The sequence below is a fragment of the Mustela lutreola genome, chromosome 8 (assembly GCF_030435805.1).
Source record: "Mustela lutreola isolate mMusLut2 chromosome 8, mMusLut2.pri, whole genome shotgun sequence".
Classification (NCBI taxonomy): Eukaryota; Metazoa; Chordata; class Mammalia; order Carnivora; family Mustelidae; genus Mustela; species Mustela lutreola.
The window spans coordinates 31,491,215-31,516,831 of NC_081297.1; the positions used below are offsets into that span (position 1 = coordinate 31,491,215).

Here is a 25,617-nt window from a genome sequence, read left to right on the forward strand (position 1 = left end):
AGAAATTGACCTCTTTATTAATGTTCTATTTATCTCTGATAATTTTCCTTGCTCTGAAGTCTGCTTTGTCTCAAATCAATATAGCTTATCCAGCTTTGCCTTGATTACTGTTAGAATGAGATGTCTTTCTTTATCCCCTTAATATTAGTCTATTTTATCTTTTAAGTGAGTTTCTTGTAGACAACATATAGTTGGGTTAGGTTTTTTATTGATTGTGACAGCCTGTCTTTTAACTTCTGTGCTTTGACTTTCACATTTAAAATGACTATTGATACATTTGTTTTAGTATTGAGAGTATTTGTAACTATTTTCTTTTTAATACCTAGTATTTTTTTTTCATCTGTCACTCTTCCTGCCTTCTCTGGCTTTAAATATATATTTAATATGATTCTGTATCCTCTCCTTTCTTAACATGTCAATTTTATTTCTTTAACAAAATTTAGCGGCTGTCCTAAGTTTGCAATATACATTTACAAGCTAATCTATCCACTTCCAAATAACACTGTACCATTTCATCTGTAGTGCAGGTATCTGATAACAGTGTATTCACAATTCCTTCTTCTTTTCCCTTGTAACATTGCTGTCATTCATTTCACTTACCTGCAAACTATAATCAGTGAATACATTGTTTCTATTATTATTTTGAACAAATTTTTATCAATTAAGAGTAAGAAAAATAAAGTATTTTTTTTGGCTTTGTTTATTCCTCTCTAATGCCATTCCTCCCTTTATATAGATCTGGATTTCTTTTTCTTTTCCATTTTATTTTATTTTATTTCTTTTCAGTGTTCCTGAATTCATTGTTTATGCACCACACCCAGTGCTCCATGCAATATGTGCCCTCCATAATACCTATCACAAGTCTCACCCAGCCCCCCATCTCCCTCCCCTTCAAAACCCTCAGTTTGTTTCTCAGAGTCCACAGTCTCTCATGGTCAAGTCTCATACTTCCACACATGGCTGTCCAATTTACCCAGCATCATTTATTGAAGAGACAGTCTTTTTTCCATTGTATATTTTTTCATGCTTTGTTGAAGATTATTTGACCATAGAGCTGCTCTCTACTCTGTTCCACTGGTTTATGAGTCTTTTTTTGTGCCTGTACCATGCTGTCCTGGTGATCACAGCTTTGTAGTAAAGCTTGAAATCAGGCAATGTGATGCCCCCAGTTTTGTTTTTCTTTTCAACATTTCCTTAGAAATTCAGGGTCTCTTCTGATTCCATACAAATTTTACGATTGTTTGTTCCAGCTCTTTGAAAAATGCCAGTGGAATTTTGATCGGGATGGCATTGAAAGTATAGATTGCTCTAGGCAGTACAGACATTTTAACAATGTCTATTCTTCTGATCCATCAGCATGGAATGTTTTTCCATCTTTCTGAGTCTTCTTCAATTTCTTTCATGAGTGTTCTGAAGTTTCTGGGAGTACATATCCTTTCCCTCTTTGGTTAGGTTTATTCCCAGGTATCTTATGGTTCTTGGTGCTATAGTAAATGGAATCAATTCTCTAATTTCCCTTTCTGTATTTTCATTGTTAGTGATAAGAAAGCAACTGATTTCTGTACACTCATTTTGTATCCTGTCACATTACTGAATTGCTGTATGAGCTTATTGATTTATTCTGTCACATTGATTGATTTGCAGATGTTGAACCATGCTTGAATCCCATGCATAAATCCCACCTGGTCATGGTAGATAATCTTTTTAATGTACTGTTGGATCCTATTAGCTAGGATCTTGTTGAGAATCTTAGCATCCATATTCGTCAGGGATATTGGTGTGAAATTCTCCTTTTTGGTTGGGTCTTTGCCTGGCTTGGGGATCAAGGTAATGCTGGCTTCATAAAAAGAGTCTGGAGGTTTTCCTTCTGTTTCTATTTTTTTGAAAATAGAAAATAGTACATCTACTGTTTGGTAGAATTCTCCAGGGAATCTGTCAGGTCCTGGACTCTTGTGTTATTTTTTTGGGAGGTTTTTGATCACTTCTTCAATCTCATTACTAGATATTGGTCTATTTAGGTTGTCAATTTCTTCCTGATTCAGTTTTGGAAGTTTATAAGTTTCCAGGAATGCATCCATTTCATTTAGGTTGTGTAACTTATTGGCATATAATTGTTGATAATAATTTCTGATGATTATTTCTATTTCCTTGGTATTAGTCATGATATCTCCCTTTTCATTCATAATTTTATTAATTTGGGTCCTTTCTCTTTTGGATTAGTTTGGCCAATGGTTTATCGATCTTATTGATTCTTAAAAAAAAAAAAAATGCAACAGCTTCTAGTTTCACTGATGTGTTCTACTGTATGTCTAGTTTCTATCTCATTGGGTCACAAATCAGGGCTCAACTGATACCAAAAGACTGAGAGTATGCCCTGCATATTCTCAGACCACAGTCCTTTGAAACTGGAACTTGACCATAAGAAAAAGTTCGGAAGGAATTCAAACACTTGAAAGCTAAAGACCACGGTGCTTAAGAATGGTTGGATCAACCAGGAAATCAAAGAAGAACTTAAACAATTCATGGAAACCGATGAGAATGAAGAAACTTTGGTCTAAAACCTATGGGATGTAGCAAAGGCAGTCCTAAGGGAGAAATACTTTGCCATCCAAGCCTCCCTCAAAAAAAATGGAAAAATCCAGATTATACCAGCTCTCTTTACACCTTAAAGAACTGGAGTATCAACAACAAATTAAGCCAACCCCACACACAAGAAGGGAAATAGTCAAGACTAGAGCTGCATTTCTGATCTGTATTGGATTCCTTCTCTTTGAAGAACTTCTTTTAATATTTTCTTGAAATGCAGTTTTTCTGGCAACAAATATCCTCAGTTTTTTTAAGATTTTATTTCTTTATTTGACAGAGATATAGCACAAGTAAGCAGAGCAGCAGGGAGAGGGAGAAGCAGGCTTTCTGCTGAGCAGGAAGCCTGATGTGGGACTTGATCCCAGGACCCTGGGATCATGACCTGAGCCGAAGACAGCTGCTTAACTGACTGAACCGCCCAGGCACCCATCTCCTCAGTTTGTTTTTAATATAAAAAAGTTATTGTGTCCCTGTCAATTTTGAGGGATGACTTTTATGGATACAGAATTCTAAATTGGTAGATATTTTTCCTTTAACACTTTAAATATTTTTCCTCATTTTCTTGTTGCTTGCATGCTTTGATGAGAAGTATGGTGTAATTCTTATCCTTTTTCCTGTATAGGTAAGGTATTTTTGTTTTCCTTTGGAGTTCTTAAGATTTTCTCTATGCCTTTCATTTTCTAACTATATTACATTGAATGTAATATAGTTAGATGTAGGTTTTTTGATATTTATCGGTTTTGGTATTCTCTGAACTTCTATGATCTGTGGTTTTTTGCTGTCACTAATTTTGGAAAACTCTCCACCATTATTACTTCAAATATGTCTTCTGTTCAGTGTTTTTCTTCTGATATTCCCATTTATGTTATAACTTCTGAAATTGTCCTAAAGATCTTAGATATTCTGTACTTTTTTCCCCCATTTATTTTTCCTTCCTTGTCGATTTGGAAAGTGGTTGATGACATATCTCACCTTCATTGATTTTTTTTTTCCGTGACTATGTCCAGTCTACTGATGAGCACATCAAAGGCATCCTTAATTTCTGTTGCAATGTTTTTGATTTCTAACATTTCAGTTTTTTCTTAGATATTCCAGATATCTGCTTACATTGCCCATCCATGCTTACATGTTGTCTATTTTTCCCATGAGAGCCCTTAGCATATTAGTCATAACTGTTTTAAATACTCAGTATGGTTATTCCTAAATCTTTCTCATACAAGTCGGCTTATACTTAATCTCTACCTCTTCAGACTTCTTACTTTTAGCATGCCTTGCAGTTTTGTTGTCACTGTCAAAATGTAGATGTGATGTATTGGGTAAAAGGAAGTGAGGTATATAAGACTTTGGTATGAAGCTTCATGTTTGTCTTGCTAAAAGTAAGGCTTTGTTGTTTGCTATAGCTGAAGGTGTCAGCTGCTAACATTCCCTATACTGTTGTGCTTTTTTTTTTTTTTTTTAATCTCCACTAATACCTTTGGATTTCCTTTTAGACTGATTCTTGAGGTCTGAGGCTTGATTTTCTTTTAGGTATAATTCACTATTATTATATAGAAGCCCTAATATTGTGATGGTCAGGACAGGAAAAAATTCTATAAGCATCTGATTAGGGTTTGGCCTTTTAGTAAGTCTGTGCTTCTTGAACCCTTCCTAAGTGTTTCTCATGTCTCTCTTATCCATTTGGGAAGACAGAAAGGTTAGAAGGGGCTGAAATTGTGTATCTGCTTACCCTATGTTGAAAGTTTATTAGGTTCTAGTAAATCATGTTGGTTAAGCTACAGTTAAATAGTTTTCTTTGAGAGAAAAATTTGTTTAAGAGAACATGTTTAAAAGTAGCTACTTTCTGGTCCTCTTGTTGGAATTGTGTGGGAATTTTCCTTTGATCTTCACCCTGAGAACTTGGTTGGGTTTCTAGAGGTAAAACACATGGTAATGTGGGGGTACCACTAAGATTCAAGCTAGTACACCTTCAACTTTTAGCAATAAGCCTGCATAAAACTTTTTATGGTTATAATAGTCTATTTTGATCCAATAACAACTTTGATTGCATCAAAAACTCTGCACTTTTACTCCTAGTCCAACTTTACATTATTGAAGTGAGAATTAACTTTTTTGGGGACACGTGGGTGGCTCAGTTGGTTAAGCAGCTGCCTTCGGCTCAGGTCATGATCCCAGCGTCCTGGGATCGAGCCCCACATCGGGCTCCTTGCTCCGCAGGGAGCCTGCTTCTCCCTCTGACTCTTCCTTCCACTCTGTCTGCCTATGCTCGCTCTCGCTCGCTCGCTCTCTGACAAAAAAAAAAAAAAAAAAAAAAAAAGAATTAACTTTTTTGTATTGTACATCCTTTAACCAATTTTTATGGTTATAGTTATTAATACTTTTGTCAAAGTTTTAATTTTTATACTAGAATTAAAATTGATTTATAGCTTATCCTTACAATATTACATATTTTATTTGTGTATATACTTATCTGTGAGGCATATACTTTCATATGCTTTCATATTCATGTTTACCATCCTTTCATTTCACTTGAAAAACCTTGTTTATTACTTCTTCTAAGACAGGTATAGGGGTGACAAAAAATTCCTCAATTTTTGTTTGTTTGAGAAAGTTCATCTCCACTCAGTTTTAAAGAACAGTTTTACCAGGTATAAAATATTTGATGGGTAGTTTTTCTTTTCTTTCAGTACTTTGACTATACCACCTCATTCTGTCCTAGAGTGCAATATTTCTGGTTAAAAATTCACTGATAGCCTTGTTTTTTTGTTTTGTTTTGTTTTGTTTTTGTATTTTAGTTTCAGGTTTGTATTTAAATTCCAATTAGTTAACATACAGTATAATATTAATGTGAGGTGTAGAATGTAGTGATTCATCACTTACCTACAACACCCAGTTTTCATCACAAGCAGTGCCCTCCATAGTACTCATCACCCATTTAAACCATCTCTCTCCCCACCAACCCTCCAGCAATCCTCAGTTGTTCTCTATAGTTAAGAGTCTGTTTTATGATTTGCTTCTCTCTTGAAATCCACTGATAGTCTTATAGGAGTTCCCTTATATGTACTCTTCTGCTATGTTCAAAATTCTTTGTCTTTTTTATTTTTGTCTATTTAATTTTAATGTCTTAATATAGACCTTTTTAGGTTCGATCTATTTGGAACCTTTGGGGAGCTAGAAATTTGGATATCCATTTCCCTCTCGAGATTTGGGAGGTTTTTAGCCATTATTTCTTTAAATATTCTTTCTGTCCTTTTCTCTTTCTCTTCTTCTATTTGTATAATTGATGTTATTATGTAAGTACTATAGATTTTCATCACTCTTTTTCAAACTTTTTTTCCATTTTGTAGTTTGGATAATTTCAAATCACCTGTGTTTGAGCTCACTTATTTTTTTCTTCTGCTTAATTGGGTCTGCTGTTGACGCTCTCTAATGTATTTTTTGGTATAGTCATGGTGTTCTTTAGCTCCAGAAGTTCTGTTTGGTACTTTTATATGATTTCTATCTCTTGTTGATTTCTCATTTTGTTTATGTATTATTCTCCTGATTTTATTTAGTTGTCTATTTATGTTCTTTTATAGTTCATTGAGCTTCTTTGAAATGATAATTTTGATATTTTGTCATGTAGTTTGTAAAGCTCCATTTCCTTTGTTTTGTTTACTGGTACTTTGTTTTTTTTTTCCCTTTGGTGATATCATGTTTCCTTGATTCTTCTTTCTTAAAACCTTGAGTTGATTCCTGTGAATTTGAAGTAGTCACCTCTTACCACCTTTACATCCTGGCTTCATTAGGAAAGTCCTTCACCAGTCACCCTGGCCAGAGATTCTAGATGGCTGGCTGCTAAGTTCTGTGGGAACTTGGTATCTGTGTCCATGGAGGTCAGCCTGTTGCTTGGGTCCACTGATGTAGGCCTGTCACCTGGGTCCCCAGGAACAAGGCTATATCCTAGGTCTGTGAAAGAAGGGACTTGATCCTTGGTCCAGGGGTCTAGCCTGGCTCTGCATTATATTTGGGCAGGCCTGGAACTTGGTACATGTGTGCTAGGCTGGAAACTAGTTTCATGATAGCTAGTATAGAGTCTGGAGTCCACAGGAATGAGCCTGGAGAATGAGTCTATGGGGTACTAGCCTGGAATCTTGTTCCATGGAGGCTGTCCTTGAGCCTGGGTTCTTAAGGTGGGCCTGGAGTCTGAGTCTACAAAGGCTGAGTTGGCATCAGGATCTGTAGGTCAGACCTAAAGCTGGTGTCTATGGGGTGAGTTTCAGGACGAGGTACAAAAGGGTGGGTCAGTAGCATGTAATTTTCAGGAGACAATTTGGCACCAGGGACACTGGAGCCTGGGTCCATGGGTCTGTTTAGTGCTTGGGTCTGCAGAGGAAGTCCTGGAGCCTGGATCCATTGGGGCAATCTGGCCTGTGGGTCTGCAGATACTGTCTTGGTGTGGGATAGATCTGGATATAGTCCATAGAGACTGCTTTGGCACCAGGGTCCACTGCACTTGGCTTTTTACCTAAGTCACAGGGGTGGTTCTGGATCCCAATGGAAGCAGGCCCAACGTCTGGGTCTATGGGTACCAGTTTGTCACCAGCTTCCAATAGTGCAGTCTTTGAGACTAGATTAATAGTGCCTGCTTAAAGCCTGTGTCAGTGGAGACCATCTTGGCACCAGGGAACACTTGGGTGAACCTGGAGTCCAGGCCTGCAAAGGCAGACCTAGAGCTTGAATATGCTGAGGTTGGCCTGGTACTGGGATCTTTGGAGGTGGGCCTGGAGCCTGGATCCAAAGGGGACAGCCTGGTACCAGGTCTCACTTTAATGCCAGGGGCTGTAGTGACATCAAACACTCACTTCATTTTCTATTCCCCCAGCAGAGCTCTTGAATAAAGGGGAACCTCTCTTGACATAGTACTGCATAGGCTTGGGGAAAGGGTGACATGGGTTAAGTGAAACTATCTGGCTTCCCCTCTTTAGTGTGTCTTTTCTTATTTCTGTACTCTATCCAGGTGCTATAATTTCTCACCTAGATTTCAGAAGGTATTTATTTATGGATGGTTGTCAAATTGTTTCTATGAATGGCAAGTTCTGGAAACTCCTATAATGCTATCTAACAGACATTCCTTTCTAATATTTAATTTTTAATCTTAGAATTTACATCTTTTTCTTACATTGCCCATCTTTCTTGCATGTTCTCTACTTTTTCTATTAGAGTCCTTTGTATATTAATCATAGTTGTTTTACAAGATGGGATTAGGAGGGAGACAAACCATAAGAGACTCTTAATCTCACAAAACAAACTGACGGTTGCCGGGAGCGGGGGGGGGATAGGGAGAGAGTGGTTGAGTTATGGACATTGGGGAAGGTATGTGCTATGGTGAGTGCTGTGAAGTGTTTAAACCTTGCTATTCACAGACCTGTACCCCTGGGACTAATAATACATTATACATTAATAAAAAATAAAAAATAATTATTTAAAAAATCATAGTTGTTTTAAATTTCTAGTCTGATAATTCCAACATCCCTGCCATCTCTACATCTGGTTCTGATGCATTTTGTCTCTTTAAACTATTTTTTTAATCTTTTACTGTGCCTTGTAATTTTTGTTGTAAGTCAGATGTGATATGCTGGGAGGAGGAATCCTAGTGAATAGGTCTTTAATGATGTGATAGTAAGTTGTAAGGGAGAGGGAAGAGTTTGATAGTTTTATTAGTACATCTAACTCTATTTGTGAGCCTATGTCCCTGCCCTGTCACCTTTACCAGTACTTCTCATATGTGCCCCCCCCCACTTCTCTGGCACTAGATGTCTAGGGTGGCCTGGAGTTGGATATTTCCATCCACTCAGGTGGAAGGCCAGAGATTAGAGTTCTGTATTTCCCATTTCCTAATTTGGTTAGGCTCTAATAAAACTCCAGCCAGTTTGGTTCTGGTAAAATATGTTTTCTTGAGGGCAGGCCTTTTAAGGAACAGACTGCTCTGGTATATCTCAAAATGGTTATTTTTCTCCTCCTCTTTTGGGAAAACAGGAGTAGATTTTCTTCAGTAGTGTCTATGTGAATCTGGAAGAGCTCCCTGAAGCAAAAACTTACAAAAGTATGGGAGATTCATTATGACTGGGCACCCTCCTCTCCATGATTAAGTGGAAAGGCTTTTCTGCCAGCCTCAAATCATTTTTTTGTTTTGGTTATACTGATATGGCTGTTATGTAGGTACATCCTTGGATGAAATGAGTTTAGGATCCTCCTACTCTGCCATCTTCCCAGAAGTCCAACATAAATCAATCTTGTTTTAAGGATAACTACCCTAAGTATGACTTCATAGCCACAAAAATAAGGGAAAAATCATTAAAAATTAACTAAATAATTATTTAAAATTTCTGTACACAGAGTTATGAAAAACAAAAAGAAATGACAATTAAAAAAAACATGACTGTCAACAGGTTTTATCCTTATATGTAATACATATAAGTCTGTCTATAAAAATAATGTTCATATTTAGATTATTTTTAATAAAAATATATTAAAGTTAGAAAAAATTTTCCTTCAACAGAAAAAATAGATGGCATATATTTTTTAATCACATACATTTATACTAATAATGAAATAAATTCCATTAAAATAATTTATAAAATACCAAGTACCTAACGTATATAATATCAATTGGGAAAAGTGTGAGAAAACAGCTGTTAATGTTACAAGTAAATAGGCATAATGACTAAACATTTTTAGAAAAGCTATATGAAAATATGTATAAATTATAATAAAAATATACTAATAGATATCAGTGACATTGGAAATGTGTAGTCCCTTTGACCCAGATATGTTTTTCATTTTTTAAATTTAATGTTTTATAATAAAAAATCTACATGACAAATCTATTCTCACAAACCTATATGTATATTAGCTGAAATTTTTTAAATTTATGTTTTAAATATTACTAACTTTACCAGACCTTCATAATTATTAAATGGTAATTAATCACCTTTTAAATTTTGTTCACAATTTTAAAAGGACTGTCTATTGGTGCTTCATTATAATCAAGATGTTAGGTGTTGGATGGAGCTAGAAACATATTCTATAATAAAAAGTAAATGTCTAGGAGGAATAGATGTTGAAATTTGTCAAGTGAAACTTCTATTATTATTATTTTTTCTCTCCTTAGTTGATATATATATATGTATATGTATATATACACATATATGTTATATATGATATATATGTTATATATAAGATATATATCAAATATATCAATATATCAATATATTTGATATATATCAGATATATCAATATATTGGGTGAACCTGGAGTCCAGGTTCTGTATTTAATTTACTAAAAGGTTCTTTTTCATTTTCATCTTGGTAGATCAGGATATGGATGAACCCTCAGGTTTTACACTTGAAAATCTAGAACTCGCTTCAGGATACAAGGATCAACATCAAACAAGTGGAGTTTACCAATCTCAAAGATTGAGTGGTAGGTATAATATTTGAAAACGTATTTTAAAATAGTCATAAAACACTTAATGATTTAAAAATCGTCTGAAATGTGATCAACCTTTTAAGAAATTATTATTATTATTATTTTATAATCTCTACACACACTGTGGGGCTTGAAATCATACTTCTGAGATCAGGAGTTGCATGCCCTACTGACTCAGCCAGCCAGGTACCCCAAATACGATCAACTTTATTTATTGTTTTATTGTTAAATCTTTCTTTAGGTTGCATATTTTAGAACATTATCTGCCAAAATTAGGATTCTACAGAACTAGTAAATGCTATAATGCTATTTGCACTACTCATTACTTCTCACAGTTCTTAATATTCTTAATTGTTATACTATATATCTTAAGTTTATTGACCAAGAAAGCCTATCTTTTTCATCATCATGGAATAATGTTTCTGGAAAATGAAATACTTGTTTAGGAAACACTTTTCTAGGAATTTTATTTTTTTATTTTTTAAAAGATTTTATTTTAAGGGAGGAGGCAAGATAGTGGAGGCATAGGGGACCTCGTTTCATCTAGTAACTTGATTTTAACTAGATAACTAGCAGACCATCCTGAACACCCAAGAATTCAATCTGAGATGTAAGAAAAGAATATCTGGACTCTTCAACTAGAAAAGCAACCACTTTTTGCAAGGTAGGAGGTGAGAGTAGTGAATCCGAGGGGAGATACTGGAAGATAAGTAGTGAGGAGAGAGAGAGCCTTATAAGCCAGCTACCAGAAAGTGATATTGCCCTGGAGGGCAAAACTGGAGCCCTTAGAAATCTCAAGTGAGAGATATCCCTGCCTGAAAGGTGCTCAGTGGATGAAATGGGCAGAATTCTAGGTAGGGTAGTGTGGTCTCAGGATCCATAGAGTCACAGAATAAGCAGGGGTAACTGAACTGATACAGTTCCCAAGCAGTGGACTGGGGAAACTGGTTATGGTCAGTGAACCCACAGAGGGGCTCTTTGCTTAGTTTGTCATAAACTGTTAGCTGACACCTGATCAGCTGACACCTGATTGCTGTCCACTGGGGGAACCTGCAGAGAACTAGAATTCAGGGACCCTCCTACATCCTTTGGGAGGGGCAGAACAGGTGCACACATGACCAGGCAACAGCTCTCAGGGTGGAGTCCTTGTAGAGGAAAGTATCCTGTGATTCTCTGCCTTCCCTCAAGGAGGGGCCAATCAGGTTTGCACAGGATCTGGCAACCCTTTCAGGGCCAGGGACTTACAAAGTACAGTAATGCAAGACCCTGCAACTTCTCCCAGAGGATCTCTGTGGACACACACCACAGGGATCTGCAGAGTTTGGCACACACAAAAGTGAAGACTGCTTGTCCCTGAGGTTCACTGAAGAGAAGGGATCACAGTCTTATAGCTTTGAGGCTAGAGGTCAAGTTGTGGCCATTTTAATTTTGATCCTCTAAAGAGGTGCAGAAAGCTTTCAGGGGGGGAAAAAAAAGCCACAGAGGAATAGCTTATACTGAGCCTGGCCCTCTCACAAGGAACTGTGTAATTCTAAACAGGCACACACCTGAGAAATAGCAGGTAGGCCCCGCCCCCAGAAGATCAGCTGAAAGAGCAGATACACAGAAAGAACTCACAAGACTATAAAACTCCAGCATTAGTGGAAAATAGTATATAGAATTAAAAGTTTTTTTTTTCTTCAAAAGTCATTTATCTTTCAGTTTAAATTACCATTTCCACTAGTTTCAGATTTTATCAACTCTGTTTTTGTCTTTTTTTTAACTTTCATTTTTTACATTTACATTTTGTAGATGTATTTTTCATTTTGGCTCCCTTTCACTCTATTCAATTTAATTTTTGTACATCTATAAGTTTTGTTTTCTTGACAGTTTGGGGATTAGTGTCTTCTAACACACAGACCAAAATACACCCATGATCAACTGGATCACCCTGTTTTGTCTACCCTGTAAGATTATATTCTCTCCCCCTCCTTTTTTCTTTTCTTTTTTGGTGTCTGACCTCTTCAAGTTTGTCTACTATGTATTTTGCTTGGGTTGTGGTTGATATTTCTGCTCACTCATTCATCCATTCTTCTCTGGTTAAAATGACCAGAATGAAGAATTCACAACAAAATAAAGAACCAAAGGTAATATTATCTTCCATAGATCTAATTGATATGGATATAAGTAAAACATCAGAAATAGAATTCAGGATAACACTTATAAAATTAGAATGGATAAAGAAGATGTGAGATATATAGATAGATAGATGATAGATATAATGGAATAGAATGCAGCTGTCAAAAAATGTCATTTGCAACCACATGGATGGAATTACAGGGTATTACGCTAAGCACAATAAGTCAATCAGAGAAGGACAATTATATGATCTCATGGATATGAGGATTTTGAGAAACAAGGCAGAGGATCATAGGGAAAGAAGGGAAAATTGAAACAAGACAAAACCAGAGAGGGAGATGAACCATCTTAATCTCAGGAAACAAACTGAGGGTTGCTGGAAGACAGGGATCGGGTGGCTGAGTGATGAGCATTGGGCAAATTGTGTGCTATCATGAGTGTCATGAATTATCTAAGACTGATGAATCACAGACCTGTACCTCTGAAACAATACATGATATGTTAATAAAAAAAATTATTAGTTGGACTTGAAAAAAGCAAAAAGACACTAAAGAATCTCTTAGTACAGAAGTGAAATCTAATCAGGCTGAAATTAAAAATGCTCTAACTGAAATGTAGTCTAAATTGGATGCCCTAACAGTCAGGGTAAATGAGGCAGAAGAGAGAGTAAAATAACATAGGAGACAAGTTGATGGAAAAGAAGGAAGCTGAAGAAAAGAGAGAAAAACAACTAATAGGCCATGAAGAAGGACTTCAAAATATCAGTGATGCTACAAAACATACCAACATAAGAATTGTTGGGGGGTCCTCAGGGAAAAGAGAGAGAAAGGGCAAGTACATGCATTTAAGCAAAGCATATCTGAGAACTTCCCTAATCTGGGCATTCGTGTTCAAGAGGTAGAGAGGGCCCCTCCCAAAAATCAGTAAAAATAGGTCAACACCCTGACATAATAGTGAAGCTTGCAAATTTTAGAGATAAAGAAGAAAATACTGAAAACAGTTTGAGAGGGGAAGTTCCTAACCAGAGAAGTAGAAACATTAGACTTACATCAGACCTATCCACAGAAGGAGGCAGGCCAGAAAGGGCTGGCATGTTGTATTCAGGGTAATAAATGAGAAAAATATGCAGCCAAGAATACTTTATCCAGCAAGGCTGTTGTTCAGAATGGAAGGAGAAATAAAGAACTTCCAGGACAGACAGAAACTGAAAGAATATGTACTCACCAAGACAGCTCTGCAAGATATATTTAAGGGGATCCTGTAAGCAAACAGAGAGCCCAAGAGTAATGTAAACCAGACAGAACAGAGACAATTTATAGAAACAGGGACTTTACAGGTAATGCAGTGGCACTAAATTCATATCTTTCAATAGTTATTCTGAATGTAAATGGGCTAAATGCTCCAATGTAAAGACATGGGGTATCAGATTAGATAAAAATCAACATCCCTCCATATGCTGTCTACAGGAGACCCATTTTAGACCTAGAGACATCTCCATATTGAAAGTGAGGGAATAGAGAATCATTTATCATGCTGATGGACCACAAAAGAAAGCTAGAGTAGTCATCCTAGATTTTAAACCAAAGATAGTGGTAAGGAATGAAGAGGGACACTATATCATAGTTTAAGGGCCTACCCAACAAGAAGATCTAACAATATTTATGCTCCTAACTTGGGAGCAGCCAATTATATGAACCAATTAATAACCAAATTAAAGAAACATGTAGATAATAATATAAAAATACTAGGGGACTTCAACACCCCATAAACAGCAATGAAGAGATCATCTAAGCAGAAAATCAACAAGGAAACAAGAGCTTTGAATGACGCATTGTATTAGATGGACTTTGTAGATACATAGAGAACATTCTATCCTAAAACAACAGAATACTCATTCCTCTCAAGAATACATGGAATGTTCTCCAAAATAGACTACATACTGGGTCACAAATCAGGTCTCAGCCAATACTAAAAGACTGAGATTATGCCCTGCATCTTATCAGACCACAATGCATTGAAACTGGAACTCAATCACAAGAAGAAAACTGGAAGGAATTCAAACACTTGGAAGTCAAAGAGTATCCTTCTAAAGAATGAATGGGTCAACCAGGAAATTAAGAATTTAAATCTTTGAAACAATGTGAACAATAACACATTGATTCAACCATTGTGATGGTGCAAAGGCAGCCCTAAGGGGGAAATACATAACCATCTAAGCCTCTCAAAAAATTAGAAAATCCCAAATGCACAAGCTAACCCTACACAAAGAAATGAGAAAAAATAGCAAATAAAACCTAAACCAAGCAGGAGAAGAGAAATAATAAAGACTAGAACAGAGATCAATGAAATAGAAACTAGAAAAACAGTAAATCAATGAAAGTGATCAATGAAAGTGAAGGTGATTCCTTGAATTAATAAGATCAATAAACCACTGGCAAAACTTATCCAAAAGAAAAAAGGATCTAAATTAATTAAATCATAAATGAAAGGGGAGCAATCACAACTAACACGAAGGAAATAGAAACAATTATTAGAAATTATTACCAGCAACCATATACCAACAAATTAAGCAATGTGGAAGAAATGGATGCCTTCCTAGAAACTTTCAAACTTCCAAGACTGAAACAGGAAGAAATAGACAATCTAAATAGACCAGTAATTAAATTTAAGCAGTAATCAAAAACCTCCCCAAAACACAGGTCTAGGTTGGGTGGCTATCCAGGGGAATTCTACCAAACATTTAAAGAAGAAGTCATATCTATTATCCTGAAGGAGATATTTTAAAAAATAGAAACAGAAAGATAACTTCCAAACTCTTGCTAGGAGGCCAGGATGACCCTGATTGCAAAACCAGGCCAAGACCCCATCAAAAAGGAGAATAATAGACCAATATCCCTGATAAACATGGATGTCAAAATACTCAACAAGATCCTGGCTAATAGGTTCCAACAGTACCTTAAAAGGATTATTCACCAGGGTTTTATGCCTGGGTTGCAAGAGTGATTCAACATTTGCAAATCAATCCATGTGATAAAACACATTAATTAAAGAAAAAAACAAGAAACATATGATTCTCTCAATTTATACAGATAAAGCATTTGACAAAATACAACATTAATTTATGATTAAAACTCTTCAGATTATAGGGATAGAGGGAACATTCCTCAATATCATATTTATGAAAAGCCCACAACAAGTATCACTCTCAATGGGGCAAAGCTTAGAGTTTTTTTCCTTTAAGATCAGAAACACGACAGGGATGCCCACTCTTGCCACTATAGTTCAACATAGTACTAGAAGTCTTAGCATCAGTAATCAGACAACAAAAAGAAATAAAAGTCATCCAAATCAGCAAAGAAGTCGTCCTCTCAATCTTTCACAGATGACATGATCTTTATGTGAAAAACCCAAAAGACTCCACCCCCAAGTTAGTAGAACTCATACAGCAATTCAGCAATGTGACAAGATAAAAAAAATCAATGCACAGAAATGAGTTGCTTTTCTATACACTAACAATGCAACTGTCGAAAGAGAAATTAAGGAATTGATTCCATTCTCAATAACAACAAAAATCATAAGATATCTTGGAATAAACCTAACCAAAGAAGTAAAGGATCTATACTCTAGAAACTATAAAACACTTACAAAAGAAATTGAGGAGGATACAAAAAGAAAAATATTCCATGCTTGTGGATTGGAAGAATGAACATTGTTAAAATATCTATCCTGCCCAGAGTAATTTACACTTTCAGTGCCATCGCTATTAATATACCATTGAAATTTTTCAAAGTGCAGGAACAAAAAATTCTAAAATTTTTATAGAATCAGAAAAGACCCTGAATCACTAAGGGAATGATGAATGAGAAAAACAAAGCTGGGGGCATCATGTTGCTTGACTTCAAGCTATATTACGAAGCAGAGATCACCAAGACATCATGGTATTGGCACAAAAATAGACACAGAGATCAATGAAATAGAATAGAGACTCTAGAAATGAATCCTTAACTCTATAGTCAACTAATCTTTGTCAAATCAGGAAGAAATATCCAGTGGAAACAAGATGGGCTCTTTAATAAGTGGTGCTGGGAAAATCGGACAGCTACATATAGAAGAATGAAACTGGACTATTCCCTTACACCATCCACAAAGATAAACTCAAAATTGATGACAGACCTCAATATGAGACAGGAGTCCATCAAAATCCTAGAGGAGAACCTAGGCAGTAACCTCTTTGATATCAGCCACAGGAACTTCTTTCAAGACATGTCTCCAAAGGCAAGTGAAACAAGAGCAAAAATTAACTTCTGGGACTTCATCAAGATAAAAAGCTTCTGCATAGCAAAAGAAACAGTCAGCAAAACTAAGAAGCAACCTATGGAATGGGAGAAGATATTTGCAAATGATGTTACAGATATAGGCCTGATACCCAAGATCTATAAAGAACTTCTCAAACTCAACACTCAATGAGCAAATAAGCAAGTCAAAAAAATGGGCAGAAGACATGAACAGGCACTTCTCCAAAGAAGACATCCAAATGGGTAACAGACACATGAGAAAATTTTCAACACCTCTATTCAGCAGGGAAATAAAAAATCAAAACCACATGAGATACACCACACACCAATTAGAATGTCAAAAATTACCAAAACAGTAAACAACAAATGCTGGCAAGGATGTGGAAAAAGGGAACACTCTTACATTGTTGATAGGAATGCATGCTGGTGTAGCCATTCTGGAAAACACTATGGAGGTTCCTCAAGATATTAAAAAATAGAGCTACACTATGACCCAGCAATTACACTACTAGGTATTTACCCCAAAGATACAGATGTAGTGAAAAGAAGGGGCACTTGCACCTCAATGTTCATAGCAGCAGTGTCCACAATAACCTCACCTTGGAAGGGGCCGGGATGTTCTTCAACAGATGAATGGATAAAGAAGATGTGGTAACATATATGCAATAGAATATTATTCAGCCATCTGAAAGGATGAATACCCAAATTTGCACCAACATGGATGGAATTGGAGGGGGTTATGTTAAGTGAAGTAAGACAAGCAGAGAAAAGACTATCATATGGTTTCACTCATATGTGGAACATAAGCAATAACACGGAGGACCATAGGGGAAGAGGGAGAAATTAGAGAGGGAGATTAATCATGACAGACTATGGACCCTAGGAAACAATCTTAGGGTTTCAGAGGGGGGGAGGGTGAGGGAAAGAGATAATAGGGTGATGGGTATTGAGGAGGGCACATGCTGTGATGAGCATTGGTTGTAATACATAACTAGTGAATCACTGAATACCACATCAAAAACTAATGATGTACTCTACAGTGGCTAACTGAATATAATAAAAACAAATAAATAAAAATAAGAGAGGTAACAGTGATTCTCAGATGGAAAGGACCTAACTTGTCTGTCTGTCTTTTTTTTTAAACTTGCCTTTTAGGGAATTTTCCCTGAAAGATTTATTGAGCTCTTACTATAGGCAAGATATCTAATCTATCTGGGACTTGATTCTGTATTCAAAAGTTCATTATTGACACAGCCTAATTCTGAGTAGGTGCAAAGCTCCAAATACTAATTTTGTCTGCTCCCACAATCATTTTTGTGAGTGATTATGTACCTATTGTCCCATTTCTGGCTGGGGATATTTCTACTTTACATGAAGCTGTATGAGAGCTTCCCTTGAGATTAAGAATAGAGATATCAGGGGTGCCTGGGTGGCTCAGGGGTTAAGCCTCTGCCTTCGGCTCAGGTCATGATCCCGGGGTCCTGGAATGGAGCCCCGCATCGGGCTCTCTGCTCAGCAGGGAGCCTGCTTCCTCCTTTCTCTCTCTCTCTGCCTGCCTCTCTGCCTACTGTGATCTCTGTCTGTCAAATAAATAAATAGAATCTTTAAAAAAAAAGAATAGAAATATCATTCACTGATTTTTGACAATAATTGGTTTCTTTATTCTTGTACATTTTAGTGCTGTTTTAAAATATTTTTCCAAAATATGTTCAGTTGCCATGAAGAATTACACATAACTTAAGTGGGAATTTAATAAATTTTGTATAGGTGAGAATACCTGCCCTTGCTTTATTCTGCATTTTTCTCTCTGTGCTATTTCTTGCATGCTAATAATGTGCATCTAATTTGGTGAAGCTTTTAGGCAAAGTTAATTTTATCATTACTACATTTCAGATTTTCTGCCTCCCACCTAGTGTCTATGTTCTGTTTTATTCTACTTTGAAAGTATCTGTTTTTAAACTATTAAAGTTGAAATTGTACATAAATTATTTCACTAAGCCAAAAAAAGGTCATGTGCTTAATCCACCAAGAAAATAAAAAACATCCTATGCTTATGGATTAGAAGAACAGATATCATTAAAATATCTATACTACACAAAGCAATCTACAAGTTTAATGCAATCCCTATCAAAATACTATCATCAACTTTCACAGAGCTAAAATAAACAATCCTAAAATTTGTATGGAAATACAAAAGAACCCAAATAGCCAGAGGAATCTTGAAAAAGAAAAGCAAAGCTGGAAGCATGACAATTCTGGACCTCAAGTTATATTATAAAACTCATGGTCAAGACAGTATGGTACTGGCACAAAAACAGAAACACAGATCAATGGAACAGACCAGAAAACTCAGAAATGGACCCACATTTATAGTATCAACCAGTCTTCTTCAAAGCAGGAAAGAATATTATTAATGGGGAAAGTCCATGTAGTTTTTATTTCTTTGATTTCCTGGTTGATCCCTTCATTCTTTAGTAGCATGTTCCTTAATCTCCATGTATTTGGAATTTTCCAGATTTTTTTCCCTGTGATTGACTTCTAGTTTTATATTGTAGTGGTCAGAAAGGTGCATGGTATGATTTCAAAGTTTTTGCATTTGACCAGGCCTGTTTTGTGACCTAATATGTGATCTATTCTGGAGAATGGTCCATGTGCAATAGAAAAGAATGAATATTCTCCTGTTTTAGGATGGAATGTTCTGAATATATGTTAGATCCATCTGACTCAATGTTTCATGTAAAGCCATTGTTTCCATGTTGATTTTCTATTTAGGTAATCTATTGATATAAGTGTTGTGTTAAAGTCCCCTACTATTATTCTGTTATTATGAGTAAGCTCCTTTAAGTTTGTTAGTAAATGTTTTATTTATTTGGGTGTTCCCATATTGGGTGCATAAATATTTATAATTGTTGTATTGTCTCCTTTATATTGTATAGTGCCTTTCTTTGTCTTTTGTTACAGTCTTTGTTTTAAAGCCTAGTTTGTCCAGTATAAGTATTGCCACTCTGGCTTTCTTTGGACATCTATTTGATGACGGAAGTTTCTTCATCCCCTCTCATTCAATCTGCAGGTGTTTTAAGTCTAAAATTGGTCTCTTTTAGGCAAGATGCTTGTTTTTTAATCCATTCTGATGCCCTACATATTTTTATTGCAGCATTTAGTCTATTTACAGTCAAAGTAATTACTGATGCATGTGTATTTATTGCCATTTTATTACTTGTTTTATCATTGCTTCTGGAGATTTTCTCTGCTCTTTTTTTTGTCACTTCTGGTCTCTTCTTTCCACACAAAGAGAACCCTTTAATATTTCTTGAGGGATGATTTAGTGGTCATGAACTTCTCTAGTTTTTGTTTGTCTGGGAAACTCTTTATCTCTCCTTCTATTCTGAATAATAGCCTTGCTGGGTAGAATACTCTTAGCTTCAGATTTTTCCCATTCACCACGTTGAATATATCACATCAGTTTCTTCTGGCTTGCCAAGTTTCTTTTGAGAAATCTTCACCTTACCTTACAAGTCTTCCCTTGTAAGTTAAGCATTTCTTTTGTTTTACTGCTTTTAAGATTGTTTTCTTTATTACTGTATTTTGCAAATTTATTTATAACATATGTTGGTGTTGGCCTGCTTTTGTTGATTTTGGTGAAAGTTCTCTGTGCCCTCTGGATCGAATGACTGTTCCCTTCTCTGGATTATAGAAGTTTTCAGCTATTATTTCTTCAAATAAATTTTCTGACCCCTTTTCTCTCTCTTCTTCTGTAACTCCTATAATAATGAATGTTATTATGCTTGATGTAGTCACTGAGTTCCCTAAGTCTATTCCTATTTTGCATAATTATTCTTTCTCTCTCTTCTTCAACTTCATTAATTTCTGATTAATTTCCAATACTTTGTCTTCTAGGTCACTAATTAATTTCTCTGCTTCTTCCAGCCTGCTGTCCATTGTGTGAAGTCTGTTTCTTACCTCATATATTACACTCTTCATCTCTGATTTTTTTTTACCTCTTTTATTTCTGTGGTAAGGCTCTCACTCATGTCTTCTACTCTTTTCTCAAGCTCAGTGAATATCTTTATAACTGTTGCTTTAAATTCTCCATCAGCCATGTGACTTATGCTTGTTTTGCTTATATCTCTGGCAATTGCCTTATCTTGTTCTTTCATTTTAGATGAATTACTCCATCTTGGCACTTTTTCTAAGTCTTGGCATTCTTCTCTACGTTAGAAAAGCCAGGTATGTCTTGTGTTCCTGAAAGAACTGGCCTTAAGAAGTCAGGATCTGGCACTTCAGGGATTGTCCCTGGTATGTGTTGTGTATACTCTGGTGTTGTGTTTTGATTGCTCCATCCTTCAGGCCAGTCATCTGGTCACATGGTGGGATTTAACTAGGTGTACTTGTTCTGCTTGTGAAATGAGACCTGACACTACCTCTACCAGAACTGAAGCCTGCAGAAAGCTCTGGTTGGGAGATGATTTTATGGGCAGGGGTTTGTGCTGGTCCTCCAAGGTAGAGGCCCACCACACCGGGAATGATGCAAGCTCAACTGAGAAGAGTATTCCCACCAGAGTGCATGGGCATGGGGCTTGGTGTACACAAGTTAGGCAGCAAGTGTTGGTGCTACGCTGCTTTCCACAGATGGCCCTGTGTTTTTATTGAGGAATAGGGAGGGAAACTGCCAGCCAGCTCCTTGGATCCTGGTGAGGTGTCACCATCAGCACTTCTTATAGATGCACTCTGAGAACAAATAATCTCCCTCTCATGTTCCCCATGTGTTCTTCAGATCACTATTTCCAAGATATCTGCCTTTAGGCTCCCCCCCGCTTATCTCCAGGAGCTATGTAGTACCCTCTGAGCTCTATGCCAGCCATGCCCACCTTTAAACTCTGGGCTTTAAGGTCCACTGGTTGCAAGAACTCATGAAATTCAACCTCTCTTATTCCAAGCCAGTAGATTTGGAGAAATGTTCTTGTGCATTCCCCTCGTGTTCCTCTCTCTCTTGCCCTTCCCCATGACCATGGCTCCTTCCCCTCTAAAGTACCCATTATTCACTTCTTCCCTATACCAAATCTCCACACTTTCTAACTTCTCTAATGTGGTCTTTCCCTTCCCTTCAGTTGTGTTTGTTCTGTCAGTTTTCAGGTCAGTTTCTGAGATATTTAGGATGGTGTGTTATTTAGTTGTATTCATAGGAAGAGGTAAGCCCAAGGCCCTCTTCATCTGTTGTCATCTTTCTCTCCCCCAAACCCAGAAGAATTAATATTGTTAAAATATTCCTACAACCCAAAGACATATATAGATTTTTCAGTCAGCAAAGGAAAAGATATCATAAAATTTGTGTGGAACAACAACAACAAAACCCTAAATAACCAAAGTTATCTTGAGAAAGAACAAAATTGCAGACATGGACTTCCTAATTTTAAACTACATACTAGAAAGCTATTATAATCAAAACTGGTATAAAAAACTGCCACACAGACAAATGAAAGAGAATTGAGAGTCCATAAATAAACCAATGCATACAGTTAACTAGTAGTTCACAAGGAAGCCAAGAATACTCAAATAAAGAAAGGATAGTCTTTTCAATAAGTTGTGTTGGGAAACTTTAATATCCACATGTGAAAAATAAAATTGATCCCTATACACAAAAATAAATTTGAAATAAAGATTGAACTGTAAACCCTGAAACCATAAATCTCCTAGAAGTCCTAAGGAAAAGGTTCTTTGACATCGGTCTTGGGAATGACATTTTGGATAAGATACCAAAAGCACAAGCAACAAAAACAAGAATAAATAAATAGAACAAATCAAACTTTAAATCTGTCTAGCAAAAGAAGCACTCAACAAAATGAAATGGAAACCTGCAGAATAGGGAAAAAAAAGTTTTTAAACTACATATTGGGTAAAAGAGGTCAATATCTTAAATATGTAACTCAATAGCATTAACACTAGTAATCCCATTATAACTGGGTAGAGGACCTGAATATATGCTTTTTTCCAAAGAAATTCAAATGGCCAGCAGGTAGATGAACAGATTCCTAACTTCACAAATTGTCAAGGAAAGGCATATCAAAACCACAATAAGATATCATCTCACACCTGTTAGAATGGATATTATCAATAAAACAAGAGATAACAATTTCTGGTGAGAAATTGGAGAAAAGGGAACCATATTGTTACAGCCAATGGAAAATAATATGGAGGTTCCTCAAAAAAAAAAAAAAAGGATTACTATATGATTCAAAATTCCATATTCTGGGTATGTATCTGAAGAAAATGAAACCAAAATCTCAAAGAGATATATGCACTTCCCTGTCCCTTACAGTGTTAATCACCTTAGCCAAGATATGGAAAAAATCCTACATGTCTTTTTGAAAAATCAATGGATAAAGGAAGTGTGGTAAATATATACAGTGGAATATTATTCAGCCATAAAAAAGGAAATATTGTCCTTTGCAAAACATGGATGGACCTTGAGACTATTATGCTACATGAAATAAGTCAGAAAAAAAATACAAGTACTGTATATTCTTTCTTATATATTTGTAATCCAAAATGTACTAACTCATGGGAACATAGAGTAGAATAGTGGTTGCCAGGGACCTGAGAGTAGGTGAAATGGGAAAATGTTGGCCAAAGAGTATAATCTTCAATTTATAAGATTAGTAAGTTCTGGGGATGTAATATACAACATGGTAGCTATTAATACTATACTGTATACTTGAAAATTTCTAAGAGACTACATCTTAAATATTCTCACAAATATATATATGTACATATACACATATGATATGCATATGTATATATACATATATACATATATACATGTACATATGTATATATATATAGTGATAGACATGTTGAATTTATTGTGGTATTCAGTTTTCAGTATATAAGTGTATCCAATCATCACATCATAAGCCCTAAACTTATACACACCCTAAACTTATACAATGTTATATATAAATTATATCTCTATGAAGTTGGGGAATTCAAAAAGGAATGTATGGTTAAGTTTTATAAATGACTTTTTACCTTAAAATAATCTTACATCACTTTTCTTGAGAACTAGTGATATAATAACTATATTCAGAGATGACCTACCTTAAATTCTGGGAATGAGTTCTATTAGATGATGCCATACTGTTATTTTAATAAACTTCTGATTTTCTTCCTTATTGTTTATTTAAGATTTTTGCATTTATATTCTAAACATGTACTGTGTAATATAGCAATCACTAACCACATATGGATATCAAACACTTGAAATGCAGCTAACCTTCATTGAGATGTATTACAAGTTTATAATACATGCTTGAGTTTGAAAGCCTACTGTGAAAATGACTACTTAAAATATTTCATCAATTGTATTCTTTTATGTGTCGCAATGATATTTTGGATTTATTTTATTAAATAAAACATTACTAAAATTGATTTTACTTGTTTCTTTATTTTTAGTAAAGGTATTATGAACTTGCATTATATTTCTGTGCATTTTTAATTGCAATTATGCCAGTTATGTCTATTTCAATGTCAATATCTGTGCAATGAATATTTTGACTTTGTAAAAGGAATGCAAAAATTCAATTTTTATGTACTATGGCATAGAAATTAATTCTTTAAGAATTATAAGGAATTCCATGGATTTAAATGTGGAGGACTGGCCTTTGGAAAGGTTACTTTAATTGTGCATTTCAATTTTTAATTGTTCTTTCCACTTTTTTCTTGGCATATTTTGCTTATTGGTATTTTTTTCTTCCAAAAGTTCTTATTTCCTTAGGATTTTAGAACTTATTTTCCTGTTTCTAGATGACAGATAAATTGGTGGATAAAGAATGATGTTTTACAAAGAAATGTAACCTAGCAATTGACTCTTAAATCTAACCCCTGTGTTAATGGTTAATCCTTTCTAAAACTGGGTGAATCTCTTGTGATAATAGCTGATGATTTCTTTTGTCCCATGCTTAAAACTTTTAAATTACTTGAAAATATTTTAAAATCTTGGAATTCCTTGCAAATATCTACATTTCTGTATTCTTCTGAGAATTTAGATGATCCAGGAATACCAGGCCTGCATTTATAACAGGAAGAGTAATAGGTTTTTATTTTTTTATTTTTATTTTTATTTTTTTTTGCTTTCCAACAAATTGTATATATTTATTTTTTTTTAATTTTTTATTTTTTATAAACATATATTTTTATCCCCAGGGGTACAGGTCTGTGAATCACCAGGTTTACACACTTCACAGCACTCACCAAAGCACATACCCTCCCCAATGTCCATAATCCCACCCCCTTCTCCCAAACCCCCTCCCCCCAGTGACCCTCAGTTTGTTTTGTGAGATTAAGAGTCACTTATGGTTTGTCTCCCTCCCATAGGTTTTTATTTTTAATAAACATATACTGTCCATTCCCCTTCAATATTCATGCCACTCCAAACAGACAATTCCATTTTACTCACATTACATGCTCAGTCTGGGAGACATTTGAATCTACTAGCTGGAGAATAGATTTCGGACCCTAAAAGAACAAAATTCATTTCGTGTTTTTGTACTTAATAACTATGTGAATTTCTAAAATATTCATAATCTCTCTCAACTCTATTTCCCATATCTGTTAAATGGGATTAAATACTGACTTCCTAGAATTATTATGAATATTAAAGGAGGTAATATTTGAAAAATGCTTAGTATAATACTAGCACATAGTGGCTATTTAATCAGTTTTAAAAATTATTAGTCACATTTGTGTTTAATTGAATAATGTATGTTAAGTTGTAAAGTAAATAAAGTTAAGGAATATCCTTGTGATGAGGAACAGGTGTTGTATGTAAGTGCTGAAATCACTGAATTAAGTAATTGGAATTTTAAAAGAAACTTAAAAAAATAAGGCTAACTAGCTATATAGTAAAATATTCCTAATTAATTTTATGTGTTATAATTTTACCATAAGAAAAATTTTAGTTTTAAATCAACTAATCTGGTAATCTGTTATTATTCTAGTTAAAAATGAAGCAGCCTCAGAACTTTCAGATACAGCAGATCATCCAGCAATATATCCATCAATTAGTGATATAATACATCAATTAGATTTAAACAAAGTCATAGGTAAGTAAAGATTTATGTTTGGACAGGAAAAACACAGTTTAACCGTTAAAGTA

General features: G+C 35.3%; 1 protein-coding gene across 1 annotated transcript in view; it reads left to right on the forward strand.

Moving 5' to 3' along the window:
- Positions 1-25,617, forward strand: part of CCDC7 (coiled-coil domain containing 7) — a 469,805-nt gene that overhangs the window by 346,170 nt on the left and 98,018 nt on the right. Inside the window, exons 36-37 of the mRNA XM_059187454.1 lie at positions 9,937-10,047; positions 25,460-25,564. Coding sequence (XP_059043437.1) covers positions 9,937-10,047; positions 25,460-25,564 — 216 coding nt within the window. The remainder of the gene's footprint in view (positions 1-9,936; positions 10,048-25,459; positions 25,565-25,617) is intronic.